This window comes from Augochlora pura, chromosome 6 (genome assembly GCF_028453695.1).
Source record: "Augochlora pura isolate Apur16 chromosome 6, APUR_v2.2.1, whole genome shotgun sequence".
In the NCBI taxonomy this organism is placed as follows: Eukaryota; Metazoa; Arthropoda; class Insecta; order Hymenoptera; family Halictidae; genus Augochlora; species Augochlora pura.
In genome coordinates, this window is record NC_135777.1 from 15,837,164 (window position 1) to 15,858,653 (window position 21,490).

At 36.4% G+C, this 21,490-nt stretch overlaps 1 protein-coding gene across 1 annotated transcript in view; it reads right to left on the reverse strand.

The window, feature by feature from the left end:
* Positions 1-593: 593 nt before the first annotated feature.
* The window catches only part of Dat (Sodium-dependent dopamine transporter), a 28,106-nt gene continuing 7,209 nt past the window's right edge, over positions 594-21,490 (reverse strand). Inside the window, exons 3-12 of the mRNA XM_078182694.1 lie at positions 12,692-12,826; positions 10,325-10,643; positions 9,875-10,013; positions 9,291-9,425; positions 7,519-7,622; positions 6,601-6,838; positions 6,103-6,231; positions 5,794-5,994; positions 5,160-5,327; positions 594-4,792 (exon numbers count right to left, since the gene is read on the reverse strand). Coding sequence (XP_078038820.1) covers positions 4,580-4,792; positions 5,160-5,327; positions 5,794-5,994; positions 6,103-6,231; positions 6,601-6,838; positions 7,519-7,622; positions 9,291-9,425; positions 9,875-10,013; positions 10,325-10,643; positions 12,692-12,826 — 1,781 coding nt within the window. The 3' untranslated portion in view covers positions 594-4,579. The remainder of the gene's footprint in view (positions 4,793-5,159; positions 5,328-5,793; positions 5,995-6,102; positions 6,232-6,600; positions 6,839-7,518; positions 7,623-9,290; positions 9,426-9,874; positions 10,014-10,324; positions 10,644-12,691; positions 12,827-21,490) is intronic.

Sequence of the window (21,490 nt, forward strand, 5' to 3'; positions counted from 1 at the left end):
TTATCGACTCTCGATGATTCAAATTGGTAATTATTCAATTATGTACATCGAATATATATTTCATTTTTGAATAAGAATTTGTACGAATAATCATAATGTAAATGATTAGATTGTCAATATTTCTTTAAAAACTTAAATACACCTACATTATTTTTTAAAAAGATTGAACATAAATTCATTTTTAGAGGAGTTTGAAAAATTATAAATAAAATATGAAATCTCTTTACATGTCCGTTAAGTGTTGTATTTTATTTTGTTATCAATTCCTAATTATTATTTAGTTTTCGTTGTAATTAAATTTAGGTGTAAAGAAAAATATTTCATTACGCACAAAATAATTAACTTTTTAACTATAATTGAAAATTAATTTCTGATGAAAAAAACAATATGAACAGATAACGTTAGATTGAAATTATCCGGATACATTTATTATTTTATTAATATTATGTACTAAGAAAAGTAATAAATTAAGAATAATAATAGGAGTGTATTTATAACTTTTACAAAGTTCTATTTATATTTTGGGAACGACAGAGAACTTAAATTAAAATCTGTTAAATTAAAATGAGTAATACACTTCGGATTGAATACTTCACACAATTTATTTCATTTAGAAAATGAAATTTTATGTTTACAATGTGAAATAATTATAAACAACAATTCTAATGTATAACTTAAAGTTGTTAAAAAGATTTGCAAGAGAGAATGTGGACGAAAAGGATGAATAATTAAGATAGCTTATAACTGTAATTAGAATAATACAAAACAAGTTCTATTTCTGATTGCGAAGCGGAGTAAACTTAGTAATATTAATAATAATTATTATTATTGACTTGAAATGATTAAATATGGGATTTTGGAATCATCAATTTCCAATAAATAAAACAGTAAAAGATCGCGGTTCAAATTACCAAACGCAAACCAGAGATCATTAGAAGTGCAGTTGCCAACTAGCTAAAGAATATCTATCTATGATAGCTGTCCAGTTCTTGTGAATATTTATTTATTTTTCATGTTAACAAGGCCCGAGCTGCTACCTATGGCTGCGGTCGCAACTCGGATGCGATGTATAAAATATAACATACAATTATACAGGATGGTTCGTTTTAAATAGAACACCAGATTGCTTTTCTTTATTGATGAGAATCTGAAAGATGTTCGGGATATAATTGGATCTTATTTAAGGTGCAAACAAAACAAAGAAAAATATATTTTCACAAAATTTTTCCCGTAATCACTGTCCACAATGAATTCTTAATTATTTATATGATGAATGTATTAATTTTTAAATATCGAACAGTAGATCAAGAATTAATTATTATTGATTAATAATATTAGGAATTAATCATCATTACTAATAAAAATCACGTATAGTCTTGAAACAAAAATTTGCTTATTTGATATAAAATAACGGAAAATCGGAAAGCTAAAAGTATAGTTTTTGACTGATTTGAAGCCATTAATAATTCAATAATTCTCCGAAATCCTCAGAATGATCCTTGAAACATTTTTTCGGACTCTCGCAGTTAGATGGGACATTTACAGATTTAATTTCTGGTGACTTAAGCTTGTACAATATGTATTTATAAGTATATGCACGCACGTCGGCTAACATATCGTTATACGTACATACGTACTGTTGTGTCTAACAACAATAGCTATAAACTATATCGTACATATATGTATATCTGCACATAGAATATTTTCTAACAAGTTCACGATAATACTTTTTCAAATACTTAATGTCTACTCAACCATTTTCCGTCGTCGATATTCAAAGCCAAGGAGAGACAGACAATTGCTTCGGACATGCTTTGCGAAATTATTTATTATTTACTACCTATTTCATACCTTACCAGAAATAATTATTTCTCATTTTCTTAACTGATCCGTTCAAACAATTTTTAATAAATAGAACTCATTTTGTGCTACAGAAAATTGAAATTGTAATGCTTGTCACTGTATTGTACGCAGATTACATTTCCTCGGCATTGTCTGTCTAATGACCGGTCTATTCTAAATATTAAATCGACAATAATACTTATTATGTTCCATTTTACATAGGCTTTGTTATTTCGGTAACATTTGAACGTTAATACATTTTAATGTAACGTTTTACACCTGATCGGTGATTACAATTCGCGTATAGTCTACACAGCATGTTCGTCTGTTTGAGTCAGGCGATGTAAAAGCGTTTCAACAATCAAATCGAAACATTTGGTCGCGACAATACTGCCATTAATCTGAAACATCAACGTTAGATGACATTCGTGCCAATCCTTCGCATTTATTTGAAAAAAAAAATAAACTATATACATATCTTCCATTTCTAAAAATAAAATAATAATACTTACAACATAATTATAACAATGAATAATAACCAATGATTTTGATAGAAAAAATAAAATAATGCGCATAAATCTACAGTGTTTTTATAACTCATATGATAGTATCTTAAAATAAAATTTTGCAAAGAATTGACACTATCGCATTTGTCTATGATGGCAAGAAATAAACATCTCAAAGGTAAAACCGCAACGAGAACTCATTTGTTAAGTACCGGTAAGGATAGGAACTCTGTGAACAGAATGTGGTTTACAATTTGCTGGTTGTTTTTCAGCTATATGAAAGTTCTATTATATTCGAGCTTTTCTTACGTTTGTGTCATGGCATTTTTCAATGATACGGTAGAGATTCGAGTTCTTACGTTTTCTATATTTCAACAAGACGCTTGTAATTATTAAAATATTAACTTTTATGCAACTTGAAGCTGCTGCCCAAAGAGACTTTCTCTAGCTAATGCAATTATACACATTCATTAAATCTAGAATGGTATCAATAATCTAATCGCTTATCGACTTTATCTAGAAAATTCTGTAATGCCTGTAGTATTTACAGGTTGGACCATCTGCGACGTGTTCTCGTTAACACCGCAGAGATATTTTAGAAACGAAAATATCCATTGGTAAATCATCAGCTGATTTCATTGAAAGAAAATCATAATTTGTCAGTGTACTCTCGTTCCTCTTATTGCGACAGCTGACCGAATGATATTCAAAGTCAGAGCTAGAATCTCCTTCATTAGAATAAATCATTGTTCTTCGACGAATGTAATTACGTTACTCCATCGAACGTCATCGTCAATATTAAGTGTACACACGAGTAATCTACTATTTCCTTAACAATGACACACAAGACAAATTTAGTAGATTTTTCTACCCTTGTGCTGCGTAATATTACCGAGATTTGGCGAGATATATGTATTATACTTGGACAAAATAGCAGATTACACCTTGATACACAACATTCCCATTCTCATTCAATATTTTAATCAACGAAGTTTTCGAATTAAACGAGTTCGATTCCACGGTTTCATTATTTTGTTGGTCATACTTTCATATTTCTAACAGTAGAGTATTATTGCTAATTATTAAATACGTCCTTCTGTTTGATGTCGGGATATAGAAAATCATGATTTCATTGGAAAATATTTCAACATGATGTCCGAAATAACAAATGATTGTCAAAGGAATTCGACAAGTTGTACAAACAGTGTCTATCATTTATTTACAAGAAATAAATAACTGAAAAGAAATACGCTGAGAGATCTATTTCCCATAATAATAAATTAATTACAAGTTGTAATGCAGTAAGGAATGAGTCATATCGCAAAGGGACAATTAATTAATAATCATTTGATTTTCTTTAAAAAGCAATGATTTTTTGGTTATAGTTTTCGAAAACTTGCGAAAATGGAAAACATATAAAAAGGTTGGTGGATACCATGGTTCTTTACAGTTCTTTCACTCAAAACTAATCCTTTTGCTGATCATATACATCCCCTTGCAAAATAATTAACTAATTTACAGGCTTTCCTCAATCTTTTGCAAATTAAATTAACTTTTACACAAGAATTGATATATTCATCCATTAAATAGTACAAATGTCATTACAAGTAATTAATCTTCGCTAATCTCAATTAATTCTTTATGAAATGTTATATGATTTCGAAAATATGAATTTCATTACAAATAATTACAAGTAGGTTAATTTAATATTGCGAAAGGGTTAATTCAACCTCCAGAAAGTCGAGCACGAAACACAAAAAAAAAATTAATCTGATCTGCAGAAAGTCGAACACCATCCGGAAGTGGATTAATTTTCAGTGTAAAATCTGTATCTCAATCACATAATTACAAATTGCTTTAGTACACTGAGCGTGTTCCTGGTGAATGGTAGAAAAGATAAACTGCGTTGTATCGTTGGACAGTGCTTATGCGTTAAAAAATTACCATATTTGGGTGTACAAAGGTGCGAGTCTGTTGCGCAGAGATCCCATAGGGCCTGTGGCCTAAGAGAACCTTGTTATGCAGAGAGGGAGAGAGAGAGAGAGGGAGGGGGGGGGGGGAGAGAGAGAGTAAAGAATCGTCGAAGGTATCGCATCGTAAAGTCTGCGTTTCGAGTGGCGCGTTCGAGGTCCGTGTGGTTCAGTGCAACGTAAAAATTAAACCTCAACGATGGAATATTAGCAGAGGTATACTTGGAACCGGGCACCGTGCAAAATCACAACCGCACTGTCCTAGACCGGCTCTGGAGGTGGATCTCCGTTAATACCTTCCCTGGATTGGATCATGACCTCCGTTTGTTCCTTGGTTAATTCTCGTTGCTCGTTGGTGAGATTCAGGTCTTGATCTGCCATGAAGCTGCGGCGAACCACGCCGTTCGCCACCGACGACAAATCGGCGTTCCTTTGCTGAGTGTCTCTCCAGGGAGTGGTGAGGATCTTTAATCTCTGTAACACGAAGTTGTAAATATCTACTGATTATGTATTATCCATTTGTGCCATTCATCAAATGACCACTGTCTGTAAATATGAATAATATAAGATGTTAATAATGTTAGATGAATCGGTATTAGACTAGTATTACATGTTAATGATATTAAATAAACCATAAAACAGAAATTATAATTATCACATGCTATACCATTTCAAACGCAAACATTGAAATATGATTTTGTCTTTGTAACGTTATGTCTTGATATTTATGTTGTCTCTATGAGACAACATGTATGTCTCTATGATATTTCGTAATTCGACATGTAGTTCGATAGAACTACCGTACGCATAAAAGGGATTATGTTAAGATTCCGGCAATTACCTGAATAAAGCTGCCGGGCGTAACGATGATCTTGTAAATTGCAACACCGGGTATCATGGCAATCGAGGAAGTCGCAATTAGCCAGCCTAATACGTTTGCCCAGACTGGATACACGTAATCCTCGTATGTTAATGGCTCGTAGCCCATTAAACCGTAAACGATAATAAACTGTGAACACGTTCGAAAATATTCTGAGGAAAACATTTTTACCGAAGCTGCAAAAAAGCATTTATGTTCCCTTCATTTTTTATGGCAATTTCATTCGAACGAACTCCCGTCTTTTTATAAACTCCAACGTCATGCCAATTTGTTAGAGGTAACAAATTGAAGATAGAGGAGTGATACAATCATCGATGCGTGAATTGCAAACGATTACTTATATTTTTCAAAATGCACGATGCAATTACCTATATGATATGAATATCGTGATTTAACCATTCAGTCTGTGGCAATTAATTTATATTTTTCACGCATTTATGTTTATCAAAAAGTACAGTCGTTCGTGTAGCAAGAGTCGATGCTGTATAACGGCGTATATTTATCGGCGGTATACCTAGCCTGTGCCGCGGAAGCATTAAATCTGATTCATCCTGTTAATACTGCATTAGCGTCGGATTAATATCGCATTAATTACCATAAGAAATATTGGCGCGACGAACTTCCAGCAGACTCTCCAATAAATGCCAGGCGAAAACCCGATCATATCTTTAATATCAGCGCAGAATCGATCGGTCCCATAGATCCAGCTAATGGCTATTGCTTCAGCCAAAACTGCGAACAGCATCGAATAGCCGGCAGCGTAACGATCCAACAAGTGGAAAAAGTAAAAGCCGCCCTGCGCGAAAACAAACAGTAATATTACTATACTTATATTATTACTATCATCGACAAACTAGAAAGGGTTTAACAAGATACATATTTGCTCCGTCGATTTTTTACCGACCTGTGAGCAGGAAGCTAATCCAACGACGAAGTACAGCGTGAAAAGAAGGGCGACGAAAATTTCACGATTGTTCCCAATCAACGGGAATTCGTCGCTAAGAGCAGTGATTATGGCTTCAGAACCACCAAACTACAAAAACATATTATTTCAATCTTAATTCAGTCCTTTCGAGCATATTGTATTATGTATTTATGTATTTATTCTTATCAAGTGACATAAAATAGTTGTTTTTATCGCTGTGTTATGTAATATACAAGAAACAAAACCTGCTATGTTCCATCAGAGAAATTATTCAGAACAAAAATGCGTTAAACAACGCGGTCACGAAAGAAATACTATTGCAAGGGTTTAATAACAATTTTAACACAGTCCGCGCTAAAAACGCAGATCGCGAATTTTTTGAAGGTATAAAATAAAAATATGGAACTCGTGAGTCCTTGATCGGTGATTCTGTTCTCAGAGAATCGTGTCTATTAAAAAAACTTGCGAAACCCGTACCGAGCTGTCCAGTCCCAAAGTTAGAAGCATCATGAAAAAGATTAGTGCCCAGAACATGGATCCGGGCATGGTCGCGATAGCAGCAGGATAGACAATGAACACTAGACCGGGTCCTTCCGTTGCAACATCCTGAATGGATTTTCCACTTGCCCGTGCCATGTATCCGAGCACAGAGAAGATCACGAATCCGGCAACGAACGACGTTGCACTGTTAATTAGGCTGGTTAATAGAGCGTCTCTGAAAGATCGAACAACGACAAGAACCTCGAGTGAAATATTACAGAAGACTGTGCATAAAGACTTCATTTCGTAAAAGCTGAAACTTTGAACTTAATTGTCACTTGAACAACGCGACTATTTTTTACATTTTAGTTATATGAATTTCTAGTTTCTGACAATTAATTTCAATTTGCAAATGTTCCATTAGGGTCTATAGAAAGAGTCTAGAAGAAGTACCGTAAGAAATATATGGAAAAATATTGATTATTAAATTATGAATATTTGCAAGCCTGCTTGGTCAAATTTTTGTTAAAATATGTTTTAGAAAAAGTTTGTAAATTGTAAGAAATACTTCTATTCATTTTGTAAAGGCAATAATAAATCATGGTGTTATTATAGCAATTATTCTGGAGAGTTTATAGTTACGTCGCACGAGACATTAATCATATATAATAATAAATTAATAACAAATACTATTGATTATAAGATTACAATTATCTTTAAGTATAGAAATGTTTCCTGATTGTTCTCGAGACAATTGAAATGAAAAATATCGTAAGCAGTTTTGTAATTGAAATTTTAAAGGCGGAGATAAATTCTTATACAAGCTTTCTTTACTCCTATTTGTACCGCGTCCAGGGTAACTTCTTTCTAATTAGCCGAACATGGAACGCTTTTAATATTCCGGCTGTTTCTTACTTGTAAACGTTGTTGTGGTATTTATTATAACTCGCATAAGCCAGCAGCACGCCAAATCCCGGGCCAAGGGAGAAGAACACCTGTGTCGCGGCATCCACCCACACCTAGAAACAGTTTAAGGGGTTTTGTCGAAATCCGCTGAATACCTCGACTGGTTTATAATTAAAACAGAAACTCCGATTTCTTCGCGAATAGTATCGCAACATTCTCTTAAAAATAGTTTTGGCCATCTTTATGTATATCTGAAGTAGTTGACTGGCAGTAACGCGAAAGCGACATCAGAAATCCACTTGTTTAGAAAAATCAGCTGTTATATTTAGTTAAATACAGATAATATTTTATTCGCATCAAATAAATTTCAGAGATCATTAAGTTAATATAAACATTCAAAAATAACACTTCTGAATTGCAATGAAATATCATTTTATAAACCCCGAAAATATAATAAACACATCAGAAATCCCATAATGCGTCATTATACAGCGATCTAGTTCCCTGTAATATCTCCAAAATTGTTTCGTTGAACTTGAAAAAAGTCACTGCATCTATTGTAACAGCTTTTGTTGCTACATACTTTGAAAGTTACATCTTGGGTTAAGGTCACTATGCATCGTGGCTTAAGACGATCTAAGCTCACGCGTGACTGCTCGAGAAGAAAAAATGGCAAACCGCTTTATTTACGAAAGAAGCGGGCAGGAGTGATTCACCGTAAACCCTCTGATCTCCGGAATCAACAAATTTCCCGGGTCGCTGTATAAAATCCATTTTAGCGTTCCGAAGCCGCGGCTACGGCCGCCGCCGGGGGGAAATGCATTCCGCTTACGAGTGGAGAGGGGTCGAACGTGCGACTCCAGGCCTCTGACTGACCGAACTCTAATGGTCATTATGACAGGTACACAGAGTTTCCATTTTCAGCATCGTCGGATAAACCTGGCACGTTCCACTCCCACCCAATAATTCTCGCGACGCTGCCCCGATTTTTCCGACCCTCTTATATGCCACTGCATTAACTTCCTTAGCCTCCGGCCGCCGTTTTTTATTCTCTCTTGTGGCCGCTGTAAGTGGCCACTTCATATTCTCACGATCATCCGCTGGGAAACGATTCCAACGAATGTACAGCGAGTCACCGTTGCGCAGTTTTTCTTAGGTTAAAGTTGGCGTTAGGTACGCTCTCGTCCAGACTGGTCATTGAATTGGAGCGTTGTATGTCGATCTTGTGAACAATCTTACGTTGTGTAAAAACTGATAAAATGTTGCTTAATCTTTTGCCATTTACAACGGATTCAACTATAATCACTGTGATACGTTTTTTATATTATTTAAAATTAAAACTGCCAAACCAGTTTCTGCCAAGAATATGACTGGATTTTTTATTTTTTGCTCACAGTTACTAAAATTGTAGAATCACCTGAATAAGAAATTTTGTTTAATAGCACAGTATATATTATAATCAAAATTGTACAAGGTTTAAATGCATGAAATTTAAACATCATTATAAAAATATATGTATTAGTCGCGGTTGAAGAGGGGTAATACTGGCCAAGCATTTTGCTAGGATTTAAAGAATTATTTTGTCCGTGTATCTGAACACGCAAGTTTGTCATAGATCGAAGCATCGTTTCAAACAAATATTTTCAAAAATCTAATCATCTCAAATGGTTGAGTATTTTTTTCAGTGGTCGAAAAAGAAATAGTCGTTTTTAATTTTAAACCAGTGGACAGTTTGCATTTGTTGTCTTATAATTTCTAATATAAATCTGAGATTTAATTACCTCCGCCTTTGTGATGGCGGAAAAGTTCGGGTTGAGGTAGTAGCGTATCCCTTCCGAACTTCCTGGCAGCGTGACGCCCCGTATAAGTAGAATCAGTAGAACAGCGTACGGAAACAGAGCCGTAAACCAAACTACCTGTGACAAAAAGTTCCTTTCAATTTCGGTGCTGCAATAGGCGCTAACTATTACCTGAGTTTCATTAGTTTGTCAATAGCTTGGCAATTGGTGCGCTGTTTTTTTTTATTTTAGGTAACACAGTTTTGTAAATATTTTACAGTCTTGTTCACGAAGATTAATTACTTATGACACCATGCTCGCATAAATAAATTCTGTAAGCTCTATGACGCGAAATTAGATTCATGAAATACGTTTTGATTGCAACAATATACTATAAAACTTGAGAATAAATGAGAGCTAAGAAAGAAACGAATTGTTAAAAAATGTTCGAATCCAAATGCTTTTGTCTTTCTCGGATATATGTATAAAGAACTACTTGAATGTTAAAAATTTACTTGAAATAAATTGTGAAATAAATTGTGTTACTCGAAAATTATGACTGGAAGTATCAAGTACGATAATCTCACCTTTCCAGAAGTGGAGATACCTTTCCACAAGGAAAAGTAACAGATGATGTAGACTACCAGCAGGCACAACGCAATGTCCCACTTAATTGCACCAAGGTCGTGCAATCCTTCACTTTTGTAAAGCTCTAAGATGGCTCGGCTTTAAACAGAATTGATGAATGGGCGTTTCACACATACTCTTAATGACTTTATTCTACACAGTAATTGTTCTCATTTTTCTCAGGTCCGTAAAATAGAAATCAACTTTGCTTCTTCAAATTTCTATCGCGACAAAATATTTCAACTAAACCATACAAACATTTGAAACAGTAATAACATTCCTGTATCAAATGAAACACTAAATCGATAGTATTCTATTAATTTTGCAAATATATAATAAGTATTTGAAATATATATATTTTACCGTACAAACCTGAGATAATCGATTGAAATTATTAGCCGAATACTCACTTGAAGTATTCTTGCGCAGCGCTCGTCTGCGACGTGCTGTTGTAACCATGATGGGCAGTTCTGTCCAAGTATTCTACAACCAAGGACGAGTTGTCGGTACTTCGTGGCTCCATGGATTCGACTGGGGACGTGTCTTCGAACGTGTAGGAGACGTTCGCGTCGAACTCACGACAGTGCGGCGTGTTCCAGGGGTTGTCGCAAGTGGTCCAAGGTAGAAGGCTGGAGAACGAGGCGAAGAAGTACCGCAAAGCCCACGCGATGATCACGTTGTAGTAAAAATCCACGTAGAATGCGATTAGTACCACCGCGTATCCGATTCCTAGTCAACAATAATCCGTGCACATTTTTTGGGCAGTAGTTACTTGGTAGAGTATAAGGGCAGAAATTGCTTCGCTGTGATTGGCTAATGATTCACAGGTGAGGCAGGATGGAAGCGCTCGGTTAACGATGCAGAAGGACGTGCTGGAATCCAGGTATTACATAAGACAACGTTTGCGGGACTACAATGTGAAAATGTAAAAATTGATAAAGCATTATTTGATATCTGTATCATTAAATATACTTTTTTATGTTTCTCTGTGTACCGGTGACTTTTACAACTATTAGAGAAATTATTCTCTGCTCTCTCAATTTGGAGAAGTTCCATGAAATATTCTATTGTACCAGATTACAGGATTGTAGGTACGCGGGAGAATTAACAACTCGAATTCGCGTTTAATAAATTTATTTCGTTGCTGCCACGTGGTCGTCGTGCGGAAAGCGTCGCGCGTCAAAAAGAACTCTGAAACAATTGGCGGCGACCTGACGACGTGCACGTGCACGGGTCGCCACAAGATGAAAAATTATTTGATTATTAATATCTAATATATAATATATAAATAATATCCGTAATAATAGCTGTACACTTATTTATTTAGTATCCACAGATTTCTTACCAAATGAATTAATCGCCTGAAAGTACAGTCAAACCTGTTTTAGGACCGCAGAAAAGAAAACGCAAAAAAGACGCATAAAAAATACCGCACAAAAACAGATTTGACTGTAGATCTAGTCTACAAACTAATTCATGTCTTTATTATTTATTGTATACTTTCGTTCTCCAACGTTCCCACGACAGGGTTTGCTAAACTTCGCTTTCAACAATGCTAGACATTCCTTTGGTAAACAGAACGCAGGATGCGTTCTCCACGGTTGCCGAACGTTTCGGTATCGGTTCACGGGAAAATGGTAAGCTCGGGCGGCCAATCTCGAAGCTCAAACATTCCTCGATTCATCGTAAAGGAATAAATAGTTATGCGATGCATAAAATGAAGGATCTCGTTCTCTGCATGGCTACGTTCATCTCGAAAGGATTAAAAATCTCTGGGGGTCGTGTCTTATATCCGATCCTCGAGCCAGAGAATATTCCATTATCCCGTGGGGAGGGTCGCCGGGAACGACGAATCAATTACGTAGTTCATCGATGCGGATCAAAAGGAGAAAGCACGTGGGAGACAAGAGTCGAGAGGAATCCTGTGCTTACATCGATCATCGTGAACGCGAACGTCCTGGCTGGGAAATCGACGGAAATGGAGGCTCTCCTCGAATGGGTGGCCGTCCAACCCCAGGATTTCCCCGGATTTATACGCGTTACATAAAGCACCGTGCAGTCCACCCATATCGCGCAATAAAAGAAAGTATACCGGATGTGCCTAATGTTCCCCGTTCTTCGTTCCGAGAGGTGTCGACGGCGGAGTGCCGAGGAACGGTTTTAGAAAAATTTCCCGAGAAAGAAAAAGTAATCGCGCTCTTACCGCCAATTGCCGAGAATCATTCCGAGCGTTTCACGGACCCGTCCGATCATGCGAAAAGCTCTCACCACATTTTCGTACACTTTGCCCACGATTCGACGGAAAATTCCGCGCGCTTTTACCTCATTCACCGGTCACCGTATGCTATCACGGAAAGATACGCTTACGAAAATGTAAGATTATAATCAAATTAACTGAGAGTTCTTAGTCACTATAATTCACTTAATCACTTAATCACTTTTGTCTATGATTATATGCATGCAATAATGACGCAGGTTTTACAGTTGACAATGATTATAGCAATTTTTAATTTTGCATACGGAAACTACTTAATATATGTGTAAATAAATTTTATGACCAATGCCCTCTAATAATAAAGTATTTTTAACTAGTTTATGTTAAACAATGAGAGCAATAACAAGTACAAAATTTTCAGACGCAATTAGAAACTCAAGTTGACGCGAGGTCGTAAAGTTAAAGTTTACAAAAGTTAGCAAACAATGCAGAAAATACTTTGGCGTAACTTTGGATACGGCAAAGCAGAAGTCTAGAAGATGTAAATCGATTGTTTACTTACCCTTTAAGAGTGGTACTATACGACCCCAGCAGGTGATCGCTCCTTTTCTATTGAACTGGCCAAGGGCAAGCTCCATGTAAAAGAGAGGAATACCACCCACTACCAGCATAATGCAATACGGGACCAAGAAGGCTCCTGTGAACACAAATGCATTAATGTTGTAATTAGTATTCCAGTAACATATCACGAGTTAGTAGCATCGCGAAGAACATTAGCGCCGAGAACGTGCTGGAATCGAATGCGATCGGTTGATCGGCAAGTAGCGCGAAAATGCGCGTGTTCTTATCGTCTTTGATGACATCTGCCGCTTGTCAAGAGAATGGCGACGAGCGTTCCGGTGGAAAAAAGAGTGATGAGCGAGAGCCACTCGCATCAGCGTGTTAGCTGCATAACTGAATTCCAGGATATTCAGAGCAGCGGCCGTAGCGAGATGCTTTTAGGTGCGTAATTCGATAGTGAACTTTCGAAAATATGGCAAGGCGAAGCGAAAATGGCGATTCGGTTGACACCGATCTGTGAAACGATCCGAGGGATCATGAACGCCGGCCATTTTTAAATAACTATTTTTCAGACAACGGACCGGTGTATCGGAGTCGCGCGATAGCGTCGTCCGAAAGAGATCAAAGCCCAAAAAATACAATCAAAAATTTGTAACTCTGTTAAACGCTTTCTGCAATCTCAACGAAGTCCCGGAAATTTTTATGCGATTTTCAACGATTTCGTCTCGTGCGTTTTTTACACCATCAAGCCATACCATGAGATATATGAAAATAATTAAACCTGTTAACACGATGGTAATTTCAGAAGCGGTTTCTTAAAAACGTAATATTAATTCGAATAATTTATTGAATTTCGGTTCAAGCAGTTTCTAAGAAATGCTCGATTGTTGATCTTCAATTTCGAAACGGCTGCTACAAAATTGCCAGCTATATTAATGGTAAGTCATAGCAGTTATTTCGCCTTCGACAAGCTGCGAAAAAGTCTCTTGCGTATATCGATTTCACCCGATAGGGATGACAGAGGGTTGATTGGCAAATGATTGACAGCACAATGTTAGGTAAGCTAATTTAGTGCGTCCGCAACGGATAACCTATATACGGTTCGTGGTTTGCGAAGCTACGTAAATAAGTTATCTTAACTTATTTCAAAGTTAATAATTAATTGACGATATTGTTTATTTTGCCAAGGAACACTATTGTTCTTCCGGAAATGAGTACTTTGACAATTTAATTTTGAACGTGTATCAGAAAGGAAATTTTAGAAATGTGCGAACCTTTGTTAAAAATTTGTAAAACATTCGAAAGTTTCTTACGTATAGTGTTGTTTTTCTAATTAATTGTGTTTTCTAATCGAACACTTGTTTACGTAATTTATAGATAATTATATAGTTACTTTTTTTTATAAACTATTACATTTTTTGAGTGAATAATACGCAGAATGTTCAAATCGAAAAGAAATCGGGATTGATCGACTGAAACGAGAATCACGATCAAACGTACTGCACATTCTTTTCTGACGATCTGTCTTTTTGCTTGTCGTGAACATCTCCCTCGTAACCACGGAGACGTAATCGCATTAAGAAAGAATATTCTCTACTTCTTATGGCCGATGGTTTACTTGATGACCTTTTTCTCGCAATAATGAACGAAACTATGCCTCCCTGTTTCTCAATTTGTTCGTTTTACTCGAACGATAGAAACTGTTCAACCTCGATAGTGAGAAAATAAGAAACGATTTTTGTCAACTAACACTCTGGCAACGTAATAATAATTAGTATTAAACTGTAAGCTTTCTGCATTTATAGAAAAACTGCATGAATAAAATATATAGCTATAATACATTTATTTCCCAAAGTTATTACGTATTTATTTCATAAAAATCTGTAACATAATCGTTATTATCACTCTCGCTGTAATTTTTCGTGTATTTAGTATAATGTGTTAAAAATCTCTCGATTAACAATTGAAATAGAATACGAGCATTGGATTTGAAATATTTTAAAATATGTTTCAATTACAGAAATTTTGTTCCACATTTTGAATTTGCCTTTTGTACGGAGTCATTTGTTTCAGAATTGCGACGGTTTCATAGATTTAAATAAACTTTCTACAGAATGATTCCATTGACCGGAACAGAACTCTGAATTCGCCGCAGAACATTAAATTTGCCAGTTAAGGTCCCATTATATATCATTTTCTCTAATCACGTAAGCTTCAATTGACGCGTAAAATTGTAGGCTTGTGTAATCAGTCCAATGGAACCTGCAAACGAACATCGTGTGACACGTATTTTCCTGTGAGTAATATATTTGTAAAATTGGCTTAGAACTGCAGTACAATTGCAAATTCGTGTTGTTGGAATTTGAGACTATTTCGATAATAAATATTGTATTAATCGGTAAACATTTAAACGAACTGTATAAACGTTAAAATTCAAATTTTTTTGAATATTTAAAAAAGGAGCTGTGTAATTAATTCTATTGATAAAATCAAAGAAAAATAACTAATATTCAATGATGTTCATAATGAAAAATTCTTAATTAAATGGAGTCAATATTAACCTAATCATTTCCGTGAATCAGAGATCCCGAATCTTTAGAATAGAATGTAAGTAGTACTTGATTGTGTATGGTCAGACACGTTTTCTCCTTACTGGATTTCACGTAAGCAACCATTTTTTAAACGAAAGATTTGATATAGTTATTCTAATACATAATCTCGAAAAATTACAAGAAACCTATTTAACTTACAATCATTAAACAAAAAGTAGCGAACGAAAAAATAAAAAGTATGTTCGTTTAATAATTGACCGATTGTTTGCAGAGTTCTATTTGCTTTTAAAAAAGCTTCAAATACTGAATACTATTTTAAAAAATACTTATACCGTCTAATGTAATATTTAAACTATAATATTTAGTGTATGATTAATAATAATAGCATAACAATTATACCTATCTCCTATGATTGTTGTTAGATCATCTTAAAAAAAATGTTCAAACATCATTACCCTAAAGGATTTCAAAAACGATTGCTATTAAGTACGTATTGTTGTACCAAGCCTGGCTACCTTCTTCTGGTCGCGAGCCACGTGCTCTCGCCATCGGTCCCTCTCTATCTCCACTACATGGGTTCTGTAAACACTACTGCCACGCCATGCTCCTTGCTACACATAGCATGGATACGATGTTGTGTGAGTGACGTCTGAAGGTGTAAGTAGGGGAAAGAGTCACGTGTGATTCAGGCCAGTTAGGCTTATAAGAATCCAAGGTTCTCGCTAGTTTTGTTTAACTATACCGAAATCCTTATTCTCCAACAGCAAGAAGGAATCTCTGTTTCTCGTAATTACATTATAATTTATCTATAAGACCGGCGAGCAAATGTATTTCCTGTTCACGGCTGCGTCGGGTGCAAATGTCCGGTTTCAAATAACATTTCCGTTCAATGTTAGTCCTTTGAGCATACGACAATGCTGAGCTTCAAACGTCTCTTTGTGTTCGAGACGTTGGAACGATCACACGCGATGCGTGAATTCCATAAGCCACCCCTTTTCTTACAGCGACTTGCCAATTTCCTTTGTATTATTCGAGGCAAGACAATTTCATAGAATCATCGAACCCCCAAAGTGTTCCGCGCATAATCGCAATAATTATGCTGTTGCGTCAGGGTTACGTTGAACTCTTGTAAACTAAATATTCTACGTTAACTTCATCTCCGGACTATCGTAAACAAGATGTAAAATTAATTTCTGAACCATCGCGAACAACAATAATTACAAGACTAAAAATTAGTATCATAGACTAGAGTAATCTTTATCCCAGATTATTTTATTCAACCGTGAGTCTTACCTTGCTCTATTGTTTATACTGTTCAATTACAATCTTCTCGCGCGTTTAATCATCCGTATTTCAATCTGTATATTTCTTTCTTAACGCGAATCGATCGGAGGTGGTTCCGGAAGAGGCTGCCGGAACACGTGGCGGCGCTTAAGATATCCTAATTTCCCCGCAACGAAGAAGCGCGAAACGTTCGGCGGAATCACGCGACATAATGGATCGCGTACGGTGGCATGGCAGCAGGTAAAGGCGTCGCGTCGCGAGCGTCCATGATCAAAGGCCAGCCCGAATGGGAAATTATAATTAATTAAGGTAATTGGAAATTAGCGACCGATCTTGCCGGTACTAATGGCGCGCCCTACTCTCCTCTCAATCGAGTTAGCCGCCGCTTTTGAGGAGCCCCTGTATCGCTGATAGCCGGCTCTAATCGTATTCCTACGGGCGACTCGATAGAACAGCTAATAGCATCGTCGGCGACGATGCGCAGTCTTCCAAGTAGTTGGCGTTCTGCTTGCCCCAGTTGTTATTTGAAGGTTTGTACAACGGAGTCGAATTACGCGGCGCCGCCGGACGGAAATGTAAGCCCGCCGGAGTCGAAATTATTACCAGCCACGTTTCCATCAGGCTACGGGATCCACGGCTTTCGCGAAATTCTTTCGTTGATTCGCGCACTTCGTCTGTAAAAATGTTTTCGATGTATTCAGTGGGACGCTAGAAAGATCGATACACGCTGTCGATACTGCAACGACTAAATAAAGGCCCCGCAAACGATCAATATATATCGTGAATATGATATTATCAATGTATATTATCAGTCTGTATTGCCAGCACGACATTCACAATATAGATTGTCCGTATAAGACTGTCAATACCTGTTGTCTGCATAGTATCGTCAAAATATATTGTTAATATATATTGTCTGGACAATACGGTAATATGCATTACCAATTTGGATTGGTTTTTTTCTATATACACATATAATATCGTCTATATAACATACACATCATAGACTGTCTTCTAACATTTTCAAAAATATTGTTAACGTACCACAATAATCCCCCACGTGTAAAAACATCGATATAACCCGTACACCCTGAAAACACCCCGGAAGTACGTGTATGGATTTTACGTTCCATATCTCTCCATCATTCGAGTAACAACCATGTAAAAGTATTAAGATCGAGACCACGTTAAGAAAAAAAAAAGAGGCACGGCAGAATTTGATGAAACAGCCGGATCGAAATCGTGATGATAATTCGTTGGGAATTAAATCCGTCAAGACGTTGCAATTTTCTGGGGCGTCACGTGGACATTTAAATTACACTTTCACTTTAATTCGTGCCAATTTCAAGACCCACGAACGCTCTCGCAGATAAGAAGCAGCCCGAAGTGAAATCTAAATCTCGGGGTCATTTTCCACGAGGTAAATGCCAATTAGCCGACCGGTTAACGCGGTATTACTTGGCTGCAGGAGTGCATTACTTGACGCATCCCTCGGTTCTAGCAGCGAAATAACGCTTGACAATGTTACCAGGCATCAGCAGGACGAAGTCCGGGAATATCGGAATGAAAAAAACGCCACAGGTCTGCAACCGGTGTTGCGGCATTTCAGCCAAGACTTTTTACCGTCGCGAAATAAATTCTGGATAAAGTGAAGATGGAAACGTTTAAGATCTTCAGCTATCTTAATATAAAATAAATGAATTGTAACTACGTTTGTTACTTAATTATATTTCGCAGACTATTAAGGAAGTGCTTCAACAGTCACTTTAAAATCTTATCAAATGTTTAGATCCGTATAATGTAACCATTTCTTCTGGAATTATTGTTTAAAAGAAAATTGTCAAGTTTCTTTTACGTCAGTTCTTTTCTGAAAATACTAAAAATATTATATTTATCGTACTGTTTCCAGGGATGAGTTGTTCTTCGATTATTTAAATAAAGTTGAACTTATACAAAATACGTCTACTTGATCTTTATATTGCTGCAATTAAATTAAATATAAATTGAAGATAATTCTGAACAAGGAAGATAACAGTGGTAATAACAGCGATGGTTACAATGATAAAAATAATGACGATAGTAAATCCCACGTGGGAGAAACGAAGGATATTTCCACTGCGATCCCTGCTTGACCTAAGAGGCCACTAATTGTAAAGGAAATCGATAAAATGTTGAACAATCTCGAAAATCAGTCGAAAGAGCACAGTGCAGTATTTTTTATTTCATAAACAATACAGTAAAAAAATCACGAATGCCGCAAAGGATGTGGTGACTGTAATTTTCAATGTAACATGACAATAAAACAGAATTTACTACTTTTTATAAATGATAAATATAATGAATATATGACAAATAATAAATGATATCGTACATATAAGATTCCATCGAAAACATCACAGCTTTTTGAAGATGACTTTTCTTCCACGATTTTCTAAGAATGATTTTCTAAAAATTCGTTTATGATCACAAAGATGGTTTGTCGACCTCAATTGCGTACAATTTATGGACTTTAAACTGTGAACACTTTAGTCGAAAAATACGTCTTGCGTTTCATGATTGGCAGTCGCGTAGGAAGCCATAGTCTCATTGTTGATGAACGACGCCATTCACTAGCTATGCTTTAATTTCCTGTTGCACAGTGCCCCACATGTTTTAAAGAGGGCACATCATTGTCTATTATATTGTTGCTAAACACTAATTACACCGTGACAGGATACATGATGATTCTCTAGAAACTGAGAATTCAATTGGCGTAAGCGGTATCGTTATACGGAATGAGTCGATTAGATCTGTTGTCTGAAGTGTACTTGTTATTTATGGTTTTAACCCCTTCCCGTACTTTAGCGAGTCAGACTCGCGATGAAGATTTTTGCCCAAACATGAATATCGCAAGTCAGACTCGCGAACAGTTACTTGGGCCAAACATAAACATCGCGAGTCAGACTCGCGAACAGATACTTGGGCGACACATACATTTCGGATCGTATTGCGACTGTTTACAAACATCAGTCTGGTCTGTTTAGCGCGCGCTGATGCGGACCGCTCGGGCCCGAGTTTCATCGAGCTAAATGGCACGGGAAGGGGTTTAATAAAGAAATTTTGCAAGTTTAGCCGACATTAAGGTGATCTTAAATTTCTTAAATTACACCGCATATTCTCATTAGCGCTGCATCGAGATAGCCGTAATAGTACAGGAACGACGCAAGTATAGTCTCCACGCTAGACGAAGGCATCTTTATGTTTGCATTCCCCCTCTTACTGACCGCCACACTGCCGCAGCTAGTAATAGGGGGAATGTGAACACAACGACGCCTTCTTATTGAGTGAGAATTATACAATTCGTCCCAACGGACAGTTGTATCTTTTGTATTCTCTTCCAACACTTAATGATAATTATCGCCACACCTTTCGCTTTATTAAGCTAAATACATATACAGATGTCCTACATGCAAAAAAGAAGAACAAGTTACATTTACGTACTTATTTACATACTACATTACATCGCGATCTAATTGATTCCATTACGTAACCAGCACCAATGATTTTCTACAAGATTTATAAAACTGATTTTTTTCTTGAAAATATTCCTGAAAGAATTTGTGAACCAGAATTTAGTTGGCCCAACTATGTGTAACCAGTGTTCAATGATCTAGCACGTGAACGATGTAAATTATCTGTTTTTCAAAAATACTGTGTTAACACACTCGTTAGCAGAGGATATTTAACAATTTTTCAACGCATAGATTCTGATCTGCCTAGTCCGTTAATTGAAGAGTTAATTGCGTGTACACTTTGCAGTTATCATTTCGCGAATCTCGAATGAGACCAGTTACAATAGAATATCTACAGATCTAGAATCAGTTACGAGGTACATTACAGTTGATTAGGAGAAGATACCAAGCATCTCCAACAGACACCTTCGTTAGTGTTTCTTCGCGCTTATTTACGATCATTGCCGTCGGCGTAAATCATTTACGTAAAAAAGGTCGATTCGACCGCGAAGCTATCAGTGACAGAGGAAACCCGAGTAAGATCGTAGAAAAGTATCAACGGCACGAGAAGCATTAAACTGTCCAGTACGGGAATAATTGTACGAGCCATTACCGCGGGATTAGTCATACACGAAATTGAGTCACACCTATTGAAATCAAGCTGATTGAAATTTATAATCGTATGCGTCACGTAATACGAGCACACGTTACAGAGAACGTGTAGTTTCTGGAGGTGTGATCGATGGATCTCGAGATAATACAAAGCCGAGCAATGATCGTTAAATAAAAATCCATATCTGCTTTTAATTATATAGATAAGTCGAAAATAATATAATTGAATCCTATGTCATTAAATCCTCCTGACGTCTTCGAGAGTTTCTATTTGATTCGTCTTCTTTTTCTATTTGACAAACATCTTTATTCATTCAATTTTTCTTTATTGATTGTTGATCGATTTAGCACGCGTGTAATTATCCGACGACTTCGCCACTGCCATAGTAGCAGTGCCCCATAAAAAAACAATCATAGTAACGATCTGCGGTGAAACTCTCTAACGGTAGTCATCAGGTAGGTGAACGCGCACCAGATTGATTTTTGATTGCATTTTTCTCGAAAACGAAGCCATCGATGCAATTCCGTCGTCCCTGATTTTCGTCTTATTTGGAGCCGCGCTTCCCCCCTGACCTCATTTTCACTACAAATTCTGGCCTAGTTTTTGCATATAAAACATCGAATCTGATTCGTTAATTGACCATTGCGACTGTTTCACAGAAAACATAATTTAACATTGACTTTATTTGAACCAGAAACTCGCTAAGCTTTTGTGAAAGCAATTTCTTTAGTCCCTGTACGATGCTGAAAATTATTATTATGTACCTCACTGTGTAAAAGTCAACTTTTATTACATTAAACATTTTTTAACACTTGCTATCCGAACTTATACGTGCTGGTTTAAAAACTGTTCGCATGAAA